Source organism: Cervus elaphus, chromosome 17 (genome assembly GCF_910594005.1).
Source record: "Cervus elaphus chromosome 17, mCerEla1.1, whole genome shotgun sequence".
NCBI lineage: Eukaryota > Metazoa > Chordata > Mammalia > Artiodactyla > Cervidae > Cervus > Cervus elaphus.
The window spans coordinates 24,463,024-24,485,585 of NC_057831.1; the positions used below are offsets into that span (position 1 = coordinate 24,463,024).

General features: G+C 36.0%; 1 protein-coding gene across 4 annotated transcripts in view; it reads right to left on the reverse strand.

The window, feature by feature from the left end:
- The window catches only part of BANK1 (B cell scaffold protein with ankyrin repeats 1), a 317,486-nt gene extending 295,456 nt beyond the window's left edge, over positions 1-22,030 (reverse strand). For 3 of the 4 annotated variants that reach the window (XM_043871399.1, XM_043871398.1, XM_043871397.1), the window contains exon 1: positions 21,543-21,861. In XM_043871399.1, coding sequence (XP_043727334.1) covers positions 21,543-21,612 — 70 coding nt within the window. In that variant the 5' untranslated portion in view covers positions 21,613-21,861. Of the gene's footprint in view, positions 1-21,542; positions 21,862-21,901 lie in introns of those variants that run through there. The other variant, XM_043871400.1, reaches the window with a different exon arrangement.
- Between the last annotated feature and the right edge of the window lie 532 nt (positions 22,031-22,562).

The following is a 22,562-nucleotide window of genomic DNA, read 5'->3' on the forward strand; positions in this document are numbered from 1 at the left end:
ATAAAAATATGACCATCTAGACAAAGAAGATGACTTTAGAATATGAAGAATCAGAAAGAATTATTACAATTGCTTCTGTATTTCTTCTCTCTTATTAAAGTATGCAGGATACTGTCCATTAAAAATTGAAGCTCTATATCATGTAAAAGTTTTAAAGACAGAGCTATTATCAAGAATATATTAAAGTAAATGTTTTATATTTAATCTTAAACAATTTTAGTAATCTATTTTATTTTTGAATCTAATTGCTCAATTACTTACACTTAAGTATGTTGGAAAGAGATAGCTATCCAAATACCGAATTTTCCCTTATATTTTTTTCTCTGAGCATGTACAAGTAACATACTATTAGTATTTAAAAATTTTACTACTTGAACTTGAGGCATTCCTACATCTTGATGCAGCTTAAAATTGTAAGCAAAGTTGAAAATCAGCAACAGATACTTGAAAATACAGACAGGGATGGACCGTATGCTTCATTTACTGGAAATTCTCAATAGTTCTGGACAGTCATATTTAGCAGGTCATTGGTCTTACCTTTGTATTATCCTGATCCTCACTACTCTAACATTTCCTAGTTCTCACTCATCACTTCAATTTTCAGATTGGATGTTTTGAAATTCAACAGGATAATTTATCATAACTGTCCATAGTTATCATAATGTTGATTAAAAATACCTCAATATCAATTCCCTAATCATTTATATTTTTCATACATTTACTTGAAAATCATTTAATGATTATCATAAAAAACAACTGTTCAGACTTTAGAAAATATAAAGATTATGGAGCACAATTCCTACCCTTAAAGGGACTTAAATACTAGAAAAAAGGAATGCATTTTTACAAATTATCTTAACACAAAGTAGTTTATTTTAGTATCTCATTAAGACCTGTGGTTTAATAATCTTATTTATCCTAGGGTTAATTACAAACACAATCTTGGAAATAAAATGTCAATAAATCTACAAATATAACAAAATGCAGAACTGAACTTACACATCTAAAATATACAAATTTTACAAAATCCCTGTTTCACATTAAAAAAATCTAAAAATATATCATGAATTAATACCACAGTGAACATATAAAACCATGTATTAAAATGTGAACTGCTTTACGAATGTACACACAAACTCACAATTCCAGACAAATATTATCAATATTTCTTAGTGATGGGCTGTGATACACTATAATTTTCTTCTTACACTATTCTGTATTTTTTAAATGTTCTACATTTTATAAGAAAACACCCATAAAAACTATCCCATATCATTCCTTTCATGGCAAACTAACCTGATATAAACCCAGTTTTTACCAATAGGAGAAAATGGCCTAAAAATAATTCCCTTCCAGGGTTAAAAAATAGTTCATGTTCTCAGATATTAAAACAGAGTGGGAGAATAAAATAATATTAATGACCTTTTACAGGAGTGAACATATAAATCAGTTGGCTTTCAGTATATCACTGACCTCTGAATGGTTAGGACAGAATCAAGCTCTACGTAATGAAAGCAGCAGGCATCTAGCACCAGGCCTAGCAGAACTTAAATATTTCAGGAACAGTCCTCACTCCATCTTCTCGAAGTTCTTCAACCTGGTTAGGTTGTATCTTGGTTATTTCTGCTTCTTTACCTGAAAATGTGGAGAAACTGAACCCAAATTCCTAGGGATAAAATACTAAGGCTGTGTGCTGGGTTCAGGCCTGGCCTCCCGCAGTCATTGATGTGTATGGCAGTGATGATGACGATGACGATAATAATTATAATTAAGGCTACAAAGATGTAGTGAGTGCCTAATATGTGCCAATGACTATTCTGGAGTTTTAAAAGCACTAATTCCTTTTAACCTCATGGCACCCCTGTGAACAAATGTTCTTACCCTATTTTGCACTTGTGGTGGTGAGGCACTAAGAAAGTAAACAGCTTGCAAAAGTTCACACATCTGTACTGTTAAAAATTATAATTGCAGCAACAGCTGGTAGTGTTAATGACAAGGATTATTAAGCTGGTAAAACCAACAAATATGATCAAACAATAATGGGACTTTCTTTTTTGTGTTGCTATTAAAACAATGAATTCCAGAGAGATGTTCCAGTAATGAATAAGTATATATATTACCAACGATGTCTACTTAAGGGTAACCATGATATCATTATTTTACAATGGTTTGTTTTCTTCCTGTGGTTACATCCAGTGTTTTAACTAGGCTTATGGTGTATGAATTTTTGAAGGATGGGGTCTTATTTGCCACATTCATGCTATTCTTTGCTCCTGTCGAGTTCACATGTGTTTAGAAATCTGTACCAGTTTTCTAATGTTGCTGTAAAAAATTACTGCAAACAGTGACTTAAAAGCCACAGAAATTTATTGTCTTACAGTACTGGAAGTTATAAGTGTGAAATGAGTCTCACTAGGCTAAAGTCAAGACATAAACAGGACCATGCTCCTTCTGGAGCCCTTAAGGAAGAATTCATTGCTTGCATTTTTCCAGCTTCTCGAAGCCCTCTACAGTTCTTGGCTCATGCACCATTCCCCCATCTTCAAGCCAGCAACATCGGGCTGAGTCTTTCTCATGCAACCATGCCTCCAGCAGCATGAGAATGCTGCCTCCCTCTTTCACATATATTGGATCTATGTGGATAATCCATGATACTCTCCCCATCTCAAGGTAAACTGATTAGCAATCTTAATTTTATCTGTAACCTTTAATCCTTTTCTTTGTCAGAGAAAGAGGAGGAGGCAAAGACAGACAGCATCACTGACTCAATGGACATGAGTTTGAACAAGCTCTGGGAGTTGGTGATGGACCGGTAAGCCTGGCATGCTGCTGTCCATGGGGTCACAAAGAATCAGACATGACTAAGCTACTGAACTGAACTGAACACATTCTCAGATTCAGAGAGTAGGATGTAGATATCTTTGGGGAGCTCAGAGGTAAAGAATCTGCCTGTCAATGCAGGAGACATGGGTTCAATCCCTGTGTTGGGAAGACCGTCTAGAGAAGGAAATGGCTACTTTCACCTGGAAAATCCCATGGACAGAGGGATTCCTGGTGGGCTACAGTCCTTTGGGTCTCAAAAGAGTTGAACATGACTGAGCAACTAAAAAACAACAATCTTAGGGAAACATTGTTCTGTCCACCACAACATATGAACACTGCTTTCAGCTCTGGTTCCTTCTCTCCTCCTACAGCCTTCTGACATAAAACAGATAGATACAAGCAAGAACACTCTCTGCTTCTGCTCACACATTATTTGCAGGATAACCTTGATTAAACAGCTTAAATGATCACTGTTTACATTTCTCAGTGAGTCAAAGTAAATGATATGTTAGAAGAATTTTCTACGAGTCAATTAGTAGGGGTTTGAAAATTCCTTTGAGAATGCAAAGTATTAGGCAGATGCTAATTATTAGCCTTGCATTCTTAAACTACTCTATTGCAGGCATTTTACAGTATATTTTAATCACATCTGTATTACAGCTTTGATGATTTTAAATACCCTAATGGCCTTTATGAAAGACAATTTTTCTAGCTTTTCGTTGTAGATATTTCACTTCCTATTACTTCATTCATCTCTAAGGACCTCGAAAGTAGCAAAACTTTCTAAATTTTTATGATTATCAGTTGGAAACTGTGGTTGTCTGTTCTATCACTTATTAAGAATGTTTCTAAGTGGATCTATAAATAACGGTATCTTTTATGTTGTACATTATTCTATTAAAACGACTTTCTGTATATATGGCGATTTTATTGATTAAAAAAGGGAAATGTTCCCATGGGAGGGATACCTGCCTGACCTGGATGTATATCTCAGCTTGCATGAGAAAGGAGTGAGTTCACTACAGAGAGGCATACAGGGGCCAAGAGGCCAAGCTTTGGAGTCAGGCTGTCATGGAGTCCCAGTTGAGCAAATAATTAACATCTCTGAAACCAGATTCCCTGCTTGTAACATTCGGATAATAGAACTTATGAAACTGGTTGTTGTGAGAATTAAATGAGATAAAGTATGTTGAGCATTTATCACAGTGCCAGCCACTGGTCAGCTCTAAAAAAACTTCCTTTCAAACTTCTGGAATGTGAAAGCTGCCTTTCAAGAGGGCATTTGCCAGAGGTAGGATGCAAATTCCTGGGACACAGTGACTGGAAGTCATAGAAGGAATGTCACTCCCTTTAGAACACTTCTCCAATCCTGACTCCTTCAAGGCCTATGTTCCAGTTTGGACCTCCTGTGACTTCATGAACTCCACCATTATCAAAGACAGAGTGACCCAGGTGCCCAGAGCTTGTCCTTAGCTACTTATTTCAAAATTATTTGATCTTCAATCTGTGTATTTGTATGGTCACCATCTATTAATGGCAAGTGGTAATGATTTTTCATTTATGGTAGTTATATAATTTTTTTAAATGTATCATATTTAAGCTAAAAAAATTTTAATCAAAAGAAAAAATTTTCTTAAACAAGATGATGGGTAGTATAGTTAAAAACTAGGGACGGTCTTAGGAGAAGAAAATTTTCAAAACTCCGTCCCAAGAGACTGTACTCCTGATTGCATTCTAAAATGAGTGGTGACTTTCTGGAATAGCAGTTATGCATCAGGAGTCACCCCCAGTCATCAGAAAAACATTCTTAGCTGCTGCTCGGCCTGCTAACTAGTTCTCATCCCTGAATTATTCAGATCTTGGCAGGCTGAGGGGTTTTGAGCCACCTGATGTTGAATTAGAGTGAAAATAAAAAGAAATAGAGCTACTCAGCTCGTCCCATCCTATTGCACTTAAATGCAGTCCCTGAGAGCTAGAGCCAACTTTGTCTATATCCCTGGAGCCTAGCACAGGAGACGCAGGATAAATGAAGGAAGGATAATTACTCCTACACAGGAATGTAGAGAGAGGCATTAGTCCACCCTTTTCTTGACAAATATCCTCAATTCCAAGTGCCTAGAGAAAGCAATTTTAATTTCTGTTTTGCTTTTTTTTTTTAAGATAAGAGGTACTAATTGAATTACTAGTATGAGCTTATCATTCTCTTGAATCCTTGATGTTATCATCAATATACATAATGCCTCCTGGGCATCGAAGAGGTTGTATGGCTTGTAAAAGATGAAGGTCCATTAATGACAAAGCCAGGATTTGATCCTGTACTTATCTGACTTCAAATCAATTGCTACAAAAATTTTTTCTTATGTTCTTAAAAACTTATTGTTTTCTTTCTTTATTATTTTAGGTCCATCAGTTAGGTCCAATTTTGCCTTTAAAAATGTTATATACATACATATAGGTAAAAAAAAAAAGTACACAACACCAACATGTAAACAAGATGAAGTTTGGGCAGTACAATGAAATGGAAGTTTATGCTTCTTCCTTATATTTCCCAAATTTTCTACAATGAAAAGCATCCACAATAAGGCTTAGAAGAGTTAATAAAGTTAACCTTTGTGTTACAGGGCCAATGAGCATCTTGTAGGTGTTAATTTACATCATCAATCTTTAAAAAACAATATGGCCAACAACACTAGGGACTTGCTTGGCTATAGAACCCTTTCCAAATACTAAAACTGTACTCTTCCCACTCTATCATGAAACATTCAAGGGATCAAAGTGACATAAGCATTGGAAAACGTCTGAGAACAATGGCAATATAACTTAGGAAATCTTGAGAAAAACGTCTGGAAGAGAGACTCATGACTTATTTAAATGAAAGTTACATTATAATTCTCATTTATAATCACAATTTAAATGAGAGTTGAAACTTAGGCAATGTACAGCATAGTGACTACATGTCACTGAAGGTAACATGGTGACTACAGGAAAAACACTGAATTGTATACTTAAAACTGGCTAAGACAGTATACATAATTATTTTCAATTATTTACAAATTATTTAGAAATATTTACAAATGCTACATCACCAAATAGCCATGCAAATGTAATTTTAAAGTGTATATGCGCTTTAAAATTTATGTATAATTGACCTACAACACTGCGTTAATTTCAGGTGCACAACATAAAGATGTGACACTTCTGTAAATTACAAATAATCACCATGATAAGTCTAGTTACCCTCTGTTACCATACAAATTTATTACAATATTATTGACTACATTCCCCTTGTTGTACATTTCACCCTGCCCCCACATGACTCATTTATTTTGTCTGAAAGCTTGCACCTCTTAGTCTCTCTCACCACTCACTCATCCCCTCTCCCTCCTTCTCTATGGGAACCAGTGTTTGTTCTTTGTATCTATGACTCTGTTTTGGCTTTGTAACATTGGATAATTTGTTTTGTCTTCTAAATAAGTTAAATCATACCAAATTTGTCTTTCTTTAAATTAATTAAAATAATTTATTTTTAATTACTTAATTAACTAAAATATTTAAATTAATAAAAATAATCTTGTCTGGAGGATGATCTGTTCTTCTATCCAATAAATCACTGTGGATTTCCTTCTTTTTGTTTCCTTTTGTTTTAAAACATGGTGCAATATATTTAAATGAGGAAAGAGCATAGCAGAAATATTTACAAATGCTACATCACCAAACAGCCTTACAAATGTAATTTTAAAGTGTATATGCAAATAGTAAATACATTAAAGCAACAATGCTAAACAAGTAAAAGTATTAGAAGCAAACATAGAAAAACAAAAATTAGAAGTACATATATCTCTTTTTCTACCTTTTTAAGCCTGTTACATATTTTCAACTATGGGTGTGTATTATTTTAGAAAACAATAATAATAAAGAAAATGATTTAATCTTCTAGACATAAATGCAGGATATTAAATTTCATAAACTTTTAGACCATAATAATATTTTTTCTATTTACCCCAAAAGATATTTTAGTTAACTAAATCCTCTGTTATATTAAAAGATTATGGAAATCTTAGTAAAAATAACTAAAGTATTCGTTATCAGATTTAAACATTAACATAATACTGAGAACTGCCTTAAAATTATCTTTGTGAAGGAGGCAAGGATATACAATGGAAAAAAGACAACCTCTTTAACAAGTGGCGCTGGGAAAACTGGTCAACCACTTGTAAAAGAATGAAACTAGAACACTTTCCAACACCATACACAAAAATAAACTCAAAATGGATTAAAGATCTAAATGTAAGACCAGAAACTATAAAACTCCTAGAGGAGAACATAGGCAAAGCACTCTCCGACATAAATCACAGCAAGATCCTCTAAGACCCACCTCCCAGAATATTGGAAATAAAAGCAAAACTAAACAAATGGGACCTAATGAAACTTAAAAGCTTTTGCACAACAAAGGAAACTATAAGTAAGGTGAAAAGACAGCCTTCAGATTGGGAGAAAATAATAGCAAATGAAGAAACAGACAAAGGATTAATCTCAAAAATATACAAGCAACTCCTGAAACTCAATTCCAGAAAAATAAATGACCCAATCAAAAAATGGGCCAAAGAACTAAACAGACATTTCTCCAAAGAAGACATACACATGGCTAACAAACACATGAAAAGATGCTCAACATCACTCATTATTAGAGAAATGCAAATCAAAACAATGAGGTACCATTACACGCCAGTCAGGATGGCTGCTATCCAAAAGTCTACAAGCAATAAATGCTGGAGAGGGTGTGGAGAAAAGGGAACCCTCTTACACTGTTGGTGGGAACGCAAACTAGTACAGCCACTATGGAAAACAGTGTGGAGATTTCTTAAAAAACTGGAAATAGAACTGCCATATGACCCAGCAATCCCACTTCTGGGCATACACACTGAGGAAACCAGATCTGAAAGAGACACGTGCACCCCAATGTTCATCACAGCACTGTTTATAATAGCCCGGACATGGAAGCAACCTAGATGCCCATCAGCAGATGAATGGATAAGGAAGCTGTGGTACATATACACCATGGAATATTACTCAGCCGTTAAAAAGAATTCATTTGAATCAGTCCTAATGAGATGGACGAAACTGGAGCCCATTATACAGAGTGAAGTAAGCCAGAAAGATAAAGAACATTACAGCATACTAACACATATATATGGAATTTAGAAAGATGGTAACAATAACCCTATATGCAAAACAGAAAAAGAGACACAGAGGTACAGAACAGACTTGTGGAACTCTGTGGGAGAAGGTGAGGGTGGGATGTTTCGAAAGAACAGCATGTATATTATCTATGGTGAAACAGATCACCAGCCCAGGTGGGATGCATGAGACAAGTGCTCGGGCCTGGTGCACTGGGAAGACCCAGAGGAATCGGGTGGAGAGGGAGGTGGGAGGGGGGATCGGGATGGGGAATACGTGTAAATCTATGGCTGATTCATATCAATGTATGACAAAACCCACTGAAATGTTGTGAAATAATTAGCCTCCAACTAATAAAAAAAAATTTTTTTAAATTATCTTTGTGTAAAAGGTACTGTGAGTTTTAAACTTTTTTCATAATCAAAGGCAGTTCATGTGTAAACCAAACAATTAAGAAAGAACTTGGAAACCCCAGACTGGTTATCTAAGGGTAGATATAGAACTCCAAGGATATTCATAAACAGGGCATTCAGAAATGGCTTCACCTTTATTTATCCTCTTTCATAAACTTAGTCAGCTACTCTAATGTCACACTTTGTACTAGCTCATCAGGAAGCATCTATTAATGTGCTTCTCTCTGCCGAATGGATGCCAGAGGTTACCCCTTCCTTTAAAAAGCATCCAATCTATTTAGAGTAATAGCAGTCATTGTCATATTAACGTTGTTTTCTATGTGGCCTACTAAGTTAGTCCATCTCCAAGACATAAAACTCATTCTCTAAGTTATTTGCATTTATATCAGTTTCTGTTGTTTTAGGTAGAAACATATTTCAGCAATAATTTATTTGAGTGACTCTTATTAGCCCATATATTTGCATCAAACATGTGTTTCATTGACAAACATTTCTGACATGAAAGACATCTGTTTATGGCCATGTAGTCAAGTTGTTCTTAATTTTAGAATGTTCTTAATTCAGTCTAATGAATGAAATCCCAATAATTAAACAAGGTGAGGCCATTCACATAGCATACATGATTACTGAGACAATGGCGGGTTTACACATTTAACATGTGAAAATATCTGTTATTTGCTCGGTTAAGATGCACACATGCTCTCTGAATATCAACATCATAAACACAACACTCCAAAATACTCTTAATCTTAGAATTCCCTAGGTTCTTTCCCATTTCCATTTCATCCCCAATTTCCTCCCATTTCCTCTGGCACAGCCCATACTAAAAGTCCCGCCAAAAAGTCAGAAATAATCATAAGAGAATTAAAGAAATCAGCAAATTATCTGTGTCCTACTTAGCCTGCCAACGCCATTTCCCTATCTATAGCCCCCTCCACTTTTATTTCTATGATAAGCCTCCTTCCCTTCCGCTCGTTCCAAATGTGGTCAACAGCAGAGTCAGAACTTTATTTACCCAATGGGATGAACAGAACTGAGGAAAAAAACTAAAAAGAGTGCCATCAATCTCTGGTTGAAAGAACTCAGGAATCTCAAGAACTCTTTGCCATTTAACAGGGATGGTAATTTTTGTGCAAAAGAACTTACTTCTCTACCAGTGTTGTGATAAGAAAGCATACCATGGTTAAAAATATTTATGAGACAACGGCTTCAAGGAAATTGAACAGACACTGTTAGTTGCAGAATTTTTCAGGCTATTTTAATGACCTAATATATATATTATATATATATAATATAGATATCATATTTATACCTATACATATATATAGCTAATATATATAATATATATATCAAAACTTATTTCACCACAGAATACCTTTTTTTCCCCAAGGAATATATATGCTACAGAGAAACAGGGGCAACACAGTATTAAAGGAGCGAAGCTTGGAAGTATGAACTCAGATTTTGGAGGCACTGACCAGCCGGTAAGAGAGGTATGAGTCACCCTTCATGATGTCCTATGTGGCTGCTGGCCTGCCTGCCTTGCAGCAACCATGACAGTCATCAATTACAGAGTACCCGCCCGCTTCAAGAACTACTGCACGCTCTTTCCTCATTTCATTGTGAGGCATAGAGAGGTCTTGTAAAAGAGTAACTTAAGGTCATATGGCTAACTACTAGGTGATTCTACTAGGCTTTGAATTCAGAATGAGGAGTTCAGAGTCTAGATTTTTATATGCACTAGATCAGAGAATTATTTTAAGAGGTCATATAATAAAATACTACATGTGAACATACTTCCTAACGATTCTTCTATATTTTCATAAGCAGAGCAGAAATGAAATGGATTTTAACTGCTAGCTTCTCAGAAGGCTGGCCCTCATAAAAGTAATAGAAAAGCTGTCCCTTTCTTTCCATAATTACAGAAACTGTGGGTTACTCTGAACTAGAAATTTGCTTTAGGGATCCTTTCTGTTATTCTGCTCACCCTTAGATGTCTAGGTAAAACACTGTATAGATTTATACCCTATAAGGAATGCACTGCTCAGACATAATTTAAACAATTTCAAATATCTTGCTAAAACATTACCTGCACAACTATATCAACTATTATTTAATTAGATGATATAAGAAATGCCTTCATTGCAAAAGTTAAGAGACTGAGTCAACTACACTACGGTCCAGGTTTTCCGTATGTTCTTCTGTCTTCATAGGGCTGGGAGGGCAAGGGAGTATAATACATGGTATAGTTGTGAACAAAGGCTCCTTCAATAATAAAGAAATGAAAGTTTACTACATTTTTATTTTAAAAAATATGATGCTTAAACAGAATTAAATTCTCAAAATGAGAAAAATGTTCTTTACCCATTAACTCTTTTCCCTGAAGACTATATAGCATTCATATATAGAACCATAACATTTATTTTCATAACAGATCACAGGTTTCTTCAAGTTCAGTTTGGAGTGAATACCCAGAGAAACATGTGTTTGAGATATTATATGAGAAAAATTAAACAGGAGAACTGAAAGAACATTTATGTGAGGCTCTCAATCCTGACATTCATATGTATGCGACACCAGAAGTGCGGGAATGAGCCATGTAAACACATTCCTTCTAATAAAAGTGCAAGTTGAATGCAGCTTATGCTGAATGTAATATCAGCCATTTGCTAAGCACCTGTTATGAATGCTCTAGGTACTCTACACACAGAATTATATTTAATCTTCAGGATGCTATAAAATAGGTGTGCTACCCACTCCAGATATAAAAGAACTGGATCCTGGATAAGTAATCAGCTCAAAGTCTCGCAAGTGACAGATCCTATATCTGAGTTGATACAGATAAGATATAGATATCAGTACAGATAATCAACCCACAAAGGTGGACACAACTTGCAGCCTTAGTTATCTTGTCAAATAACATGATAAATTTTAACAATGTAAAACTGGAAAAATGTATAGGAAACAGGTAAGAGATTAGGAGATTAGTTTGTTCTATAATACAAACAAAATTTTTGATAAATTTTAAACTGAAACTCTATACATATGTCCAAAGATCTATCAAGTTCTTTTTAAAAAGGAATTATTTGTCTTTTTTCATTTTAACATCTTATTGTTTAATACTAATAAAATGTTATTTTCCATCTCATAATTTCAGTGCAAAGGTCACATTTTTCCAATTAATGATTCAACTCAACTAATGAACTAATTTTGTGATAAAATGTTACCTGGAAAGACATCTCAAATATAGAAAGTAATATCTTGTTACATTTGTTCACAGAAGCACATCAGGAAAGTTCAATCTTCATGTAACTGCAACATGAGTGAGTTGAAAGTTTCCAACTTTGTCAACTGAATTACTATATACTTATTCTGAAACCTTGGACCTTTGGACACAGAATTTTCAAAACATATTAATCCAACAGAATAGTTAATAGCATTTAACGTTGATTGGCACTAATGGTAAAAATCTGCCTGCAATGCAGGAGACCCAAGAGACTCGAGTGGGGAAGATACCCTGGAGGAGGGCATGGCAACTCACTCCAATCAATATTCTTGCCTGGAGAATCCCATGTACAGAGAAGCCTGGCAGGTTACAGTCCATGGGGTCACCAAGAGTCTGACACGACTGAACAACTATACTTACACTTAATTCCCTAACTTATAGTTCTTTCTGATTAAAACTGCTAGATGGCTTTCTATTAAATGCTTCTAAACTACGTGTCCCACAACATCCCAATTATTTCATGGGAAGGAGAAGTGGACAAAATCATCTTGAAACGCAAGTGGAAAAAGAGAATAATAAGTATCTATTAATAGACAAAGAAAAATTATGGAAAAGGCAATTTCTTGGGAGAACTTTCCTTAGCAGAAATTGGCTTGGGAATGAACAAAAACATTAATGGAACAGAGAATTCAGAATGCAAATTCCCAGATACATGAAACTTTGTTGTATGGCAATGGTGGTATTTAGATTCACTTACAAGAGTAGGATTCATTTAATAAATGGTTTTCTCAAACAGCTGCCCATATTAAAAAAGAAAAACTTAAGTTAGATTTTAGCCTCATGCTATACACAAAAATAAATCCCAAGCGTACTACATGCAACTGTAAAAATTAAAATCTTAGAAAAAAATACAGAAAATTACAATGGTCACTTAGGGATTTTTAAGACTCCCCTAGCCAAGACAGGGAACAGAACTGTGAAAGAAAATATAAGTGTATTTGAAAAAATGAGCATTAAAATATATTCAGTGGCAACAAACACCATAATCAAAATCACTTAGAAAGATTACAATAGACTAAGAAAAATATCTGTGATGATAAGATAAAGTTTAAATCTTCAATATGTAATGTGACCTTACAAATTATTAAGGTAAAAGGTATAATAGAAATATGAGTAAATGATATGAAAAATGCTAGGTAAATTTTAGCATTTATATTATTTTAGTATTACAACTATGATTTAAACATTCAAGTAATACTGTAATGTCATTATTAAAATACCTCCTGTGGGTAAGCATGAATGGGGAGAGGGTCTCTTTAAACTATTGAAGGAATTATGAATTATGTTAGCATTGTTCGTGTCAGATACCAGTAATATTTATATAACAATATTTCATAAGAAAGAAATCAAGCCCTCAACAGACTGCATTGGGATTTTTCAAAAATTTAGAGCAGTGTTATCCAACAGAAAATATAATATAAATCACAAGTGCAAATCCCATATGTAATTTTAATTTTTTAACAGTTATATAACAACTAATAAAAAGAAAAGGTGAAATTATAGCAACATATTTTATTTAATCCAGTAAAACATGTAAATCAATATTAAAGTTACTGAAAGGTTTTACATTCTATTTTAAATCTTTGAAAACTAGTGAGTGCTTCTACATTTACAGCACATCTCAATTCGAACCAGCTATATTTCAAGTGCCCAAGAGCCACATGTCTAGTTGACACAGTGTCAGGCAGCACAGTATAGTGTTTTTTGCCCATCAACAAACAGAAAGTATATAAGAGTTCACTGATCTGACATCATAACAAATCTGCATTCAGAGAATACAATTTTCAACTCACTGTCATTTATTATCAAAATCTCCTATGATACAAGTAGTATGCAACAGGAACTGCCCAAATTTATAACTATTCCAACTTGCTTGAATGTGTTTTCACTTAGCAACATTCAATTACTTGGATTCAGACAGGAAGAATACAGTTGGATAGACTTATTCAGGGTTGGAGTTAAATCAAGAAGCTCTGATGGAAAAAGAGCGGGTTCAAGTTGAAGCGTATGCAAAGATATGACCGTAATAGTGATGCACTGATTCAGATTTGGATAAAAAGGAAGCGATGATCAATAAAAGCAAAACTATGGGATAATCCAGCATGGAAATAAAGGTTCAATACAAAGAAATATTCATTATTTTCCATTAACATTCATGCCTAGAGAGAGAAGGAGATGGGGAGTGGGAAAGGGAAGGAAGGAGGAGAAGGGAGGGGAGGAGAGGAAGAAGAGAGGCACTCCAGAATCATGGAAGAAGAGAAGGAAAGAAGGAAGGGAAAGGCTGAAACAGAATATTTAAACACATAAGAAAATACATACATTAAAATGTGTTCATAATGAAATTTATGAAACTTGTCTCTGAATCTTTTCACTGGAGAAAATCTCTGTTGGTGTAGTGCTAGTACAAATAAACCATTATACTAGAACAGACCTTAAAAGAAAAACCAAATCACAAAACCCTTTCTTTGACCTACATCTCCTGCAATGGCTATTTTCTTTCTCTATTCTGGAGCCAAGCTGTCAAAAGTTGTCTACATGGTATCCACGTCCTCATCTACCTTCACCCTTCAACTCTCATCCCCTCTCCTAAAGCTACTTAACTTCTCTCCCTACAGTCATCCGTAAGTTTCATGTCAAATTCATCAGCTACATTTCAGTCTTCAATTTACCTGAACTATTCAAAGAATTTCCATCAGTTCACCACTCCTGCCTCCCCAAAACATCTCATTCTTGAATTCTTGCCATTATACTATTTTTCTCCTTTTCTTTTTTAGCCTCTCCTCAATCATATAGGGTAACTCCTCTGTCTCTATCAATATGTAAATTCTACTTTATGTGGTTCTTTATCCTGGGTCATCTTTTCTTTCTACTCCAAACACATCTTTTCTTCTATCTTATTTACTGATGCAATTTTAAAGACTGTGCATGCCTGTGCACTCAGTCGTGTCCAACTCTTTGTGACCCCATGGACTGTAGCCTCTAGGCTCCTCTGTCCATGGGATTTTCCAGGCAAGAATACTGGAGTAGGTTGCCATTTCCTTCTCCAGGACATCTTCCCCACCCAGGGATCAAACTCACATCTGCATTGGCAGGGAGACTCTTTACTAGCTGAGCCAACGTATTTTTTCCAATTTTATGTCTCTCACCTGAACTCCCTTTCTGAGCTCCAGATCATAACATCAAATGCTTATCTGACATCGCTACCTGAGTATTTCTCATCTAGCCCAAATGTAACATATGCAAAATTGAAATTGAATGTTCTCATGCCCTTGCCATTTCTTCCTGCTCCTTCAATCTTTTTCCGTTGGAGTAAATGACAACTTTATGACCTTCCCAGTTTTCCACGCCACAAACCTACCATTGACTCTTCACATAGTTCTCAGTAAACACGTCCACTTCTCCCTTTATTTTACTTTTGGATAAATTCCTAATTGTTCAAAAACTTCCACTGTTGACCTCTTCCAATTAACTGTACCAAAAGCACCTCACAAGATCTTTTATTTTTTTCAGACCATAAACTCTTTTTATTTTCACCTTCATTGATTCAGAAGGTGATTTAGAAGAAGAATAACCTTTCACATGATCTTCTAAAAAAAAAAAAATCTAGTCATGTTATGCTTCTGTTTTAAAATTCTTCAGTAGCTACTCATACTTAGGGGACTTTTCATACAGGTTTATGTAATTTAGTTTCAGTTTACTTTTCCAGCTTCTTCTGCAACTCTCCCCTTGCTCATTATAAGACTGACTGTAACCTTGTTAAAATCTGAAAATTTTCTGTCACTCTGAGTCTCCTTCCTTCCCCTACATCATTACACTTAATTGATCACACCTGAACTTCACTAATTTGTGTCAATCTCTCCAATTTGGTAAGAGCACACTGAATTCTAACCTTGTTTTCCAAGAGGTGATCATTAACACCATTAATAATGTATCATCTGTAACCTAACGAGGATACTAAACTTTCTACTCTATCACTACAAAAGATCTTAATCAAGGACCAATCTCTGAAGTAAAATGCTGATCACACTGCTTCAGATTGATATTAATCCACTGATAGTGTGGATAAAGTGTTCACAATGGCCTGTCAGTGATGCTATTTTTTTATCATCTGCCAGGAGGATTGAGATAATAGTTAGTAAATTATGCTGGAGGAATTTTATAATTCCTCTTTCTTTTTTACTAAGATAAATGTCATAAGCATCCTCTTTGTGTGCCTCAATTTAAACACATTTTAAAAGTTTGTCAGAAACAGCATGCTATAAACTTTTCATATAAGTAAAAGCATTGTGTTAACAAAGCATAAAAATTCTATTGCTAAATTTTATAATTGATATAATTTTATAACTACATAATTCAAAACTCTAGACTTCTTAATAATGTTTAACTCATAATATTAACCTTTGAATGAATTATTTCCTCACCAACTATAGAGACTTCAAGTTCTTCAAATATCCACCATAAAGTCAGAAAACTCAAAATATTTTTATCTAGAGGACCACAAGACTTCCTCACAAGGCACTCTATTTTTAGCACATAAAAGGAATAGATCTAATTCTCAGATGATTTTTAACTTTCAATGGAAGATTCTAAGAAAACATTGCTTTAACAATAACAGCAAGTTTCTAAAAGAGGACAAGCTTATAGGAACAGGAATGGCAGTGTTTGAGAAACAAAGGTATTCTAACCCAAACTCTTTTTTCCTCCAAAAAAACAAAAACAAAAGAAACTCATTCAAACTAGTTCATATAAAGAAAAAGTCATTGCAAGGATGTCACAGGCATTTCATGAATAGACAATATCAGAACAACAAGTGCAGCTGGGTCTTACATGACCTGGAAATGGAAAGTCAGAAACCAAGACTCTTCCGTCTGTCTTCCAGTCCTCCTTAATTCTCTCTTCTAGTCTTTTTTCTAATTATCCATTTTCCACACGAGTCAACTAGTTGTCATTCTCTATTGTATGTCACCAAACATTGACCTTCCACTGCTAACAGTCTCATTATCTGTTGTTTGGAAGGAAAGAAGGGCTTTGTTGAATCCAATGAATTTTTAAATGCCAGACAACACACATCACTGGCCATTAAGCAGTCAATGGACTGGCTCCAATAGGGACCCAACAGTTCACAAATTACATTAAAACTGTAGTTGTCTCCTGAGATTTCTTAATTACATTGGTCTTCTAAATCTGAATAAAATGTGATTGGCCAATGCAGAAAATGTGTACATTTTAGGGATTCTTCATACAGTCACAAGAAATGCTCCACAATTTGTCATTCCAGTGCCATGGTTTTATAGAATCCTACCACTTTGATGTGATATGTTTCTGCATGTTGATGTTTCTCCACCCTGCACCCCATCCCCTAAAAAAAGACTTTAACAGTTTAGAAAACTGTTAGGAAATGAAAGGCCACAATGAGAATTATTAAATGTTTTCATATAATTATATGAAACAACGTAACTTCTTGTCCAAATTAGGTGCTAATCTTCTGACATGCTCACCTATCAAAGTAATGTGATATCCCAATCACATAAATTCAAAGTAGAAACATAATAAATGGTAGCTATTAAAAGGCCAAAATTTCAAGTAGTCTGAGACTATATTGTTCTTCTGAAAGTTAGACATGATCCTACAGATAAATATGAACAAAAAGGGAATGAGACTATTGATCCAGACTGAAGGATGAGGTTGACATCTCAACCTAGATCATGACCAAACAAAATTAGGCAAATGAAATTCCATGTTAAGGATATCTTGTGCTTTTTCAGTATGTCCTCCTTATTAAATGGAACACATAAAAATGAAGCAATGAGAATGAATAATATGAACCTTAAAAGAAAAGGAAATATGACACATAGTTCATACGATAAAGCAAAACTTGAACTGGATACAAAGAAAATCTTATAAAAGACCACAAGGCAATAATGAATTACTTCTCATGATCACAAAGAGAAGTAATCTTTCTGGATTATCTCAATCAGGAGCACTTGGAAGCAGCAAAGAAATTTATGCCTAATGGTAAAGGTCTAAAAGGCTCATTATATTTCTGAGTGAAAAATAAACACAGGAAGGTATAATTCCATACAATATCTGTTATCTTTACCACCTGGACTATTTCAGTGTCTGCAGTAAAACATAGATACCATTCTTTATATTTAAAATAGGAAAGAATTACAAGACCATATAACAACTCATTTTAAAATAATAACTTCTAGAATATTTGTCCTTCCTATTCTTATTTCATAACTGTCTCCAAAATTATTCTAAGATATTCTATAATATATAGAGAAAGTAATAAAATAGCAACTGTACCTTAGAAGATCAGGTAGTGAGTGAAAGTTGCTTGGTGACCCCACAGACTGTGGCCCACCAGTCTCCTCTGTCCATGGAATCCTCCAGGCAAGAATACTGGAGTGGATTGCCATTCCCTTCTCCAGGGGATCTTCCCAACCCAGGGATCGCAGCCAGGCCTCTTGTATTGGCGGGTAGCTTCTTTACCATCTGAACCACCAGGGAGCCCTGATGATCAGGTAGCAGCCACTTAATTTCTTAAAACATGTGATTTATATTTGGCAGGAATGATATTCTTTACATTGGATTTGTTTTTCAGCCCAGCAGTAAATATTTTGGTAAAACAGATCTTCTATCTTCTTATAATTTGATGAAATATCCCACAATCTTACATTTGATGCTAATTTTTTTCACATACATTTTTTTTCCCTTAATTGGGTCATAATTGATTCTCTGTGATACAGAGAAATAATTCCATAATGATATAGCTCTCATTTTGTCCTATTAAATTCCCATTTCATTCTTTCTTATAACTGCCCTAGTTTAAATTCTTTTAATCAATCTTTCTTTATTTTTTCTCATTGTGAATTCCTTTTTTTTCCTCCTCCCGGAACTATTAACCATATTATTTCCCCAAGATTATGACAATATCTTTCTATAGGAAGCCACACTCCCCAGTTTTTTTTTGATGTGGGAGTTTGATGGCTTCATCCTTCTAAGTTTTCCCCCAAGTCAACATGACGCAGTTTCTCAACAAGAATTTTACTTTTTACATGTAAATATGATACTATCAATCAATGACCAAAGGAGTAAAACAATAGCCAACATGTATTAAGCAATTACTATTTGCTATGGCACCTTGAAAAGCACTTGACATGCATTTTCTCCTTTAATCCTCAAAAACATTCTTTCAAATAAATGCTATTGTTCCATCCACATTTACTTTGTAACTGGACAAATTGATATAATGATAGATTTGTTTATGTATCCAAGATCACAAAGCAGATAAGCCATGAAGCTGGACTAGATTTGAAGCAGTCTGAGCTGAGGCCATCATAAGTAGGGCGTGATCATGGTTGCCTATAGCACATGTTCAGAAAGACATGGCAAAAAAAGGCTCCTCTGCTAGGCCAAGCATAATGCCCAGTATGCTGCTGTATGCCTGAAATCCTAAGTAATTAAATATTACACAATTAGTCCATATTAAGAAGGTCCTGATAGAGCACCTCTCTTTAAAATCTCAGCATAAATAAGCCTATCAGACAGAACCCAGACAGAACCTTTCCAGCTTGCCTGAAGAAGTTGTATCAGTTTTTCAGCAGAATTAAATAAAGGAATCTCCCTGGTAGGAGAAATCTAGATTACTGACTATGCTGGAAGATTGTAGTCAGAAGGAAAATCTTCAAATCCTCAAGAACTTTAGACACAATACTTAGGCAAACTATCTTCCTCACAAACCATGTACAAGCATCTAGCATATGGTGAGACAGGACAGATGCTCTCTGCTTTTAACCTAACAATTCATCTCTGTCTTCATCAGAGGCCTCAAATAATATTAATAAGAAATACAGAAACTATGGAGTAGGGAATATTCCATGCTTTAGTAAACAGTCTTTACTGAAGGTAGCAGTCAAAATTAGATTTAAACAATTATTAGTTGTGGAATAAGACAAAGAAGGAACTCCTCTTTTGGACATTAGTAGACAGTATCTAGTTACTCATAAACCAGAAAAAAGAGTCTAAATGGAATTTTTATCCACTGTGCATCATTTTCACACTGTCTTAGTTCTGGGTATCATATTTTTCCACTGCTTCCACTAAAGGACAAGTTGAACAGTCTGATGGAAGTTTATACAATCTTGTCATTTCAAATACAACATACACCAACTGCTGGAAATACATCTTCATAGGCATGAAACTGTTATTTACCACTTTAGATTGCATTTGCCCATTTTACATTCATACTACCACGCAACTTTTGGGGATGGGTAGGTAAAAGACTGTTGGTGAAAATGATGAATGAGATCTTCAGATATTTATTGGTTATGGAACTGCGGGCAACTCACTCCTTGAGTCTCAGTATTCTCACATCTAAAGTGAGGCAGTTGGAGTAACCAACCCCTAATGTGTCACATTAAGCCAAAGTCTATGAAGCTACAGAGACACTGGCCCAAAGCAGAGAGAGAGGTCACACAAAAAGGTTTTCATTAAAAAGAGAGAGAGATTAATCAGAGCTAGTTCTTTTAGAAGACTATTCACATCTAGGAATGGCATGGGTTAATAACAAAAGAGAGTTCGTTAGAAGTGTCATTAGCTGAGCCAAATAAGAAGGTAAATGAATCAAGTAAAATAATATTGTATTGGAAGGACCAAAACAGATGAGAGGAAATGCACAGGAGGAACAGGAATACTCAGAATGAGGCAAAAGATGGTTTACATCACTCCAGCATTATTCACACTACCAAACACCTCAAAGCATTACTTAAGCAGTAAGTGAAATAATAGCCAAGTTCTGTCTAAACTGCTCAATCTAGAAGTTTGAAACAAATTGTAGCCGATTTTATTTAACAAAATTACTCAATCAAAATTACAAAAGAGCTAATCTGCTCAAGGTTCAAAAGATATGGCTGGTTTATTTTCTGAAGCAAGCCAAGATGCAGTCCATCAGACCACAGCTTTCAGATGTCAGTGTTCACTACGCAGAAAGTTAACATATTAAGATATCAATTCTTTTCTTGTCATTTTCACTGCCACAAGTACACTTCCCATTTTAACTAAAAAGCAGTATTTTGAAACTCATATATGAAAAAACACACTTGCCACAGCTAAAAACATAATTTCATTTTTTTAATGCTAGTAAGCTATGAGAAACTCCATTCAGCAAATCAATAGAATTTCACTCAGATTTTTTCTCACTTATGTCAGTGTGTACATCTCCAGTAGTCTTAATATGCAAATAAAGCCTTTTTCTTTTTATTTTTCAAAACTGAACACTTTTCCTAATCCTTATACAACTCACAAACGCATTTGAAATATTTCAAAAAGAAGTGAAAACAAGTGCCTTCACTTCCATTTGACCCGTAAATGCTTTATTGTATTCAGCTGAATTGACTGCTCTTCTTTTGCGTTAGGAAAAGCTGTTTCGAGGACTTTCTACAGAAAGTAATGTCTGACTAGCAGGTCACAGGCCATTTACCGGTTTGGATTTGGGGAGCCCCCGCAGGTAAACGGGCAGTTTTGCTGTAACATGTTGACAGAATTTTTAGGCTGGTGTGTAACTGTAAAACACATGCCAAAGTGATTTTAGATACCAGAGGAGGCTGTCCCAGGTGCTCTGGAAAGTGCCAGCTACTTAGAAGTTGCAGCACTGGCGGGGGCACGCTGCCCAGACCCCAAGAGCGCCTCCACCTCCTCGCGTCCCGGTTCTCCGGCCAAGAAGCCCGCGGCAGCAGCCGGCGGAGGGCAGCCTGGTCCCCACCGCCAGGAGCACGCTCCCCGCTGGACCCCCGGGCCGGCCGGTCTCCCTCCCGCCTCCCGGCCGCGCGCGCACCCACCTGGGGGCGCTGAGCCGCCTGCAGGCTGCTCGCAGCTCCCGCGCGCCCAGCCTGGCGCTGCTGGCAGCATCGCGGCCGCTGAAGCCCGGGCGCCTGGACGCGTGCCCGCCGAGCCGGGACTCTCCCGATCTGAGGTTCTCCTCGACCTGGTCTCCGGGCCTCGCTGTCCTCAGCCCGCTTCCCACCGCGGCTGCTGCGGCCGAGGCCCCGGAAACGCAGCCCCGGGGCGCGGGCCGCAGGGCGAGGGCTCGCCGCGCTGGGCTCCCTGCGGAAGTGAAACTGCTCAGGGGCTTGCGCTGGTCTCCTTTTTAGGTCACTTTGGTTTCTCCTAACACTCTTCGGGCCAGTTCCCTCCTCACCTTTTCACTCAGGACATTTTTAGAGCGAGGTTACCCGTTCCTGTCGACTTTCTTGTCCCATTCAAGGGCTTCCACGATGCCCCCGCTTCCTGGAAGAAAGGGTTACCAGAGCTAGACAGTTGTTCAGTAGCTCAGTCGTGTCTGACTCTGCGACCCCAGGGACTGCAGCACGCCGGAACTCCCTATCCCTCTTTATCTCCCAGAATCCACCTAAGTTCATCTCCATTGAATCGGTGATGCCATCCAGCAGACCTACAGATATATGGATGAGTCAGTAAAGATTATTATAGATAATAATGTAGATACAGATACATAGTTGGGAGTTTTTTGGTTTGTTTTGGGTGTAGGAGGCTTGTTTGTTTGCTTTGATATTGCATTTTGCCCAAACATTTTAGGTTAGATCCATAAATTATGTATTGTATATTTCCTACTCCTGCTCAAAACTGGGCCTAGTTAAAAAACAAAATAGACATGGATCTAAATTGGTCCTTTGTTTGTTTGTTTGCCCTAAAGCCTGAAATACTCAAGAGTTTCCCCAAAGCCTTAAAATAAACATCCCCTCTTCTCTCAGGGATTTCTAAATTAGTAATTTACATTCTGAAGTTAAAAATATTTTTGAAGATCAACTTGAAGAGTTGGTAATTGTTCATGCCTAAATGTC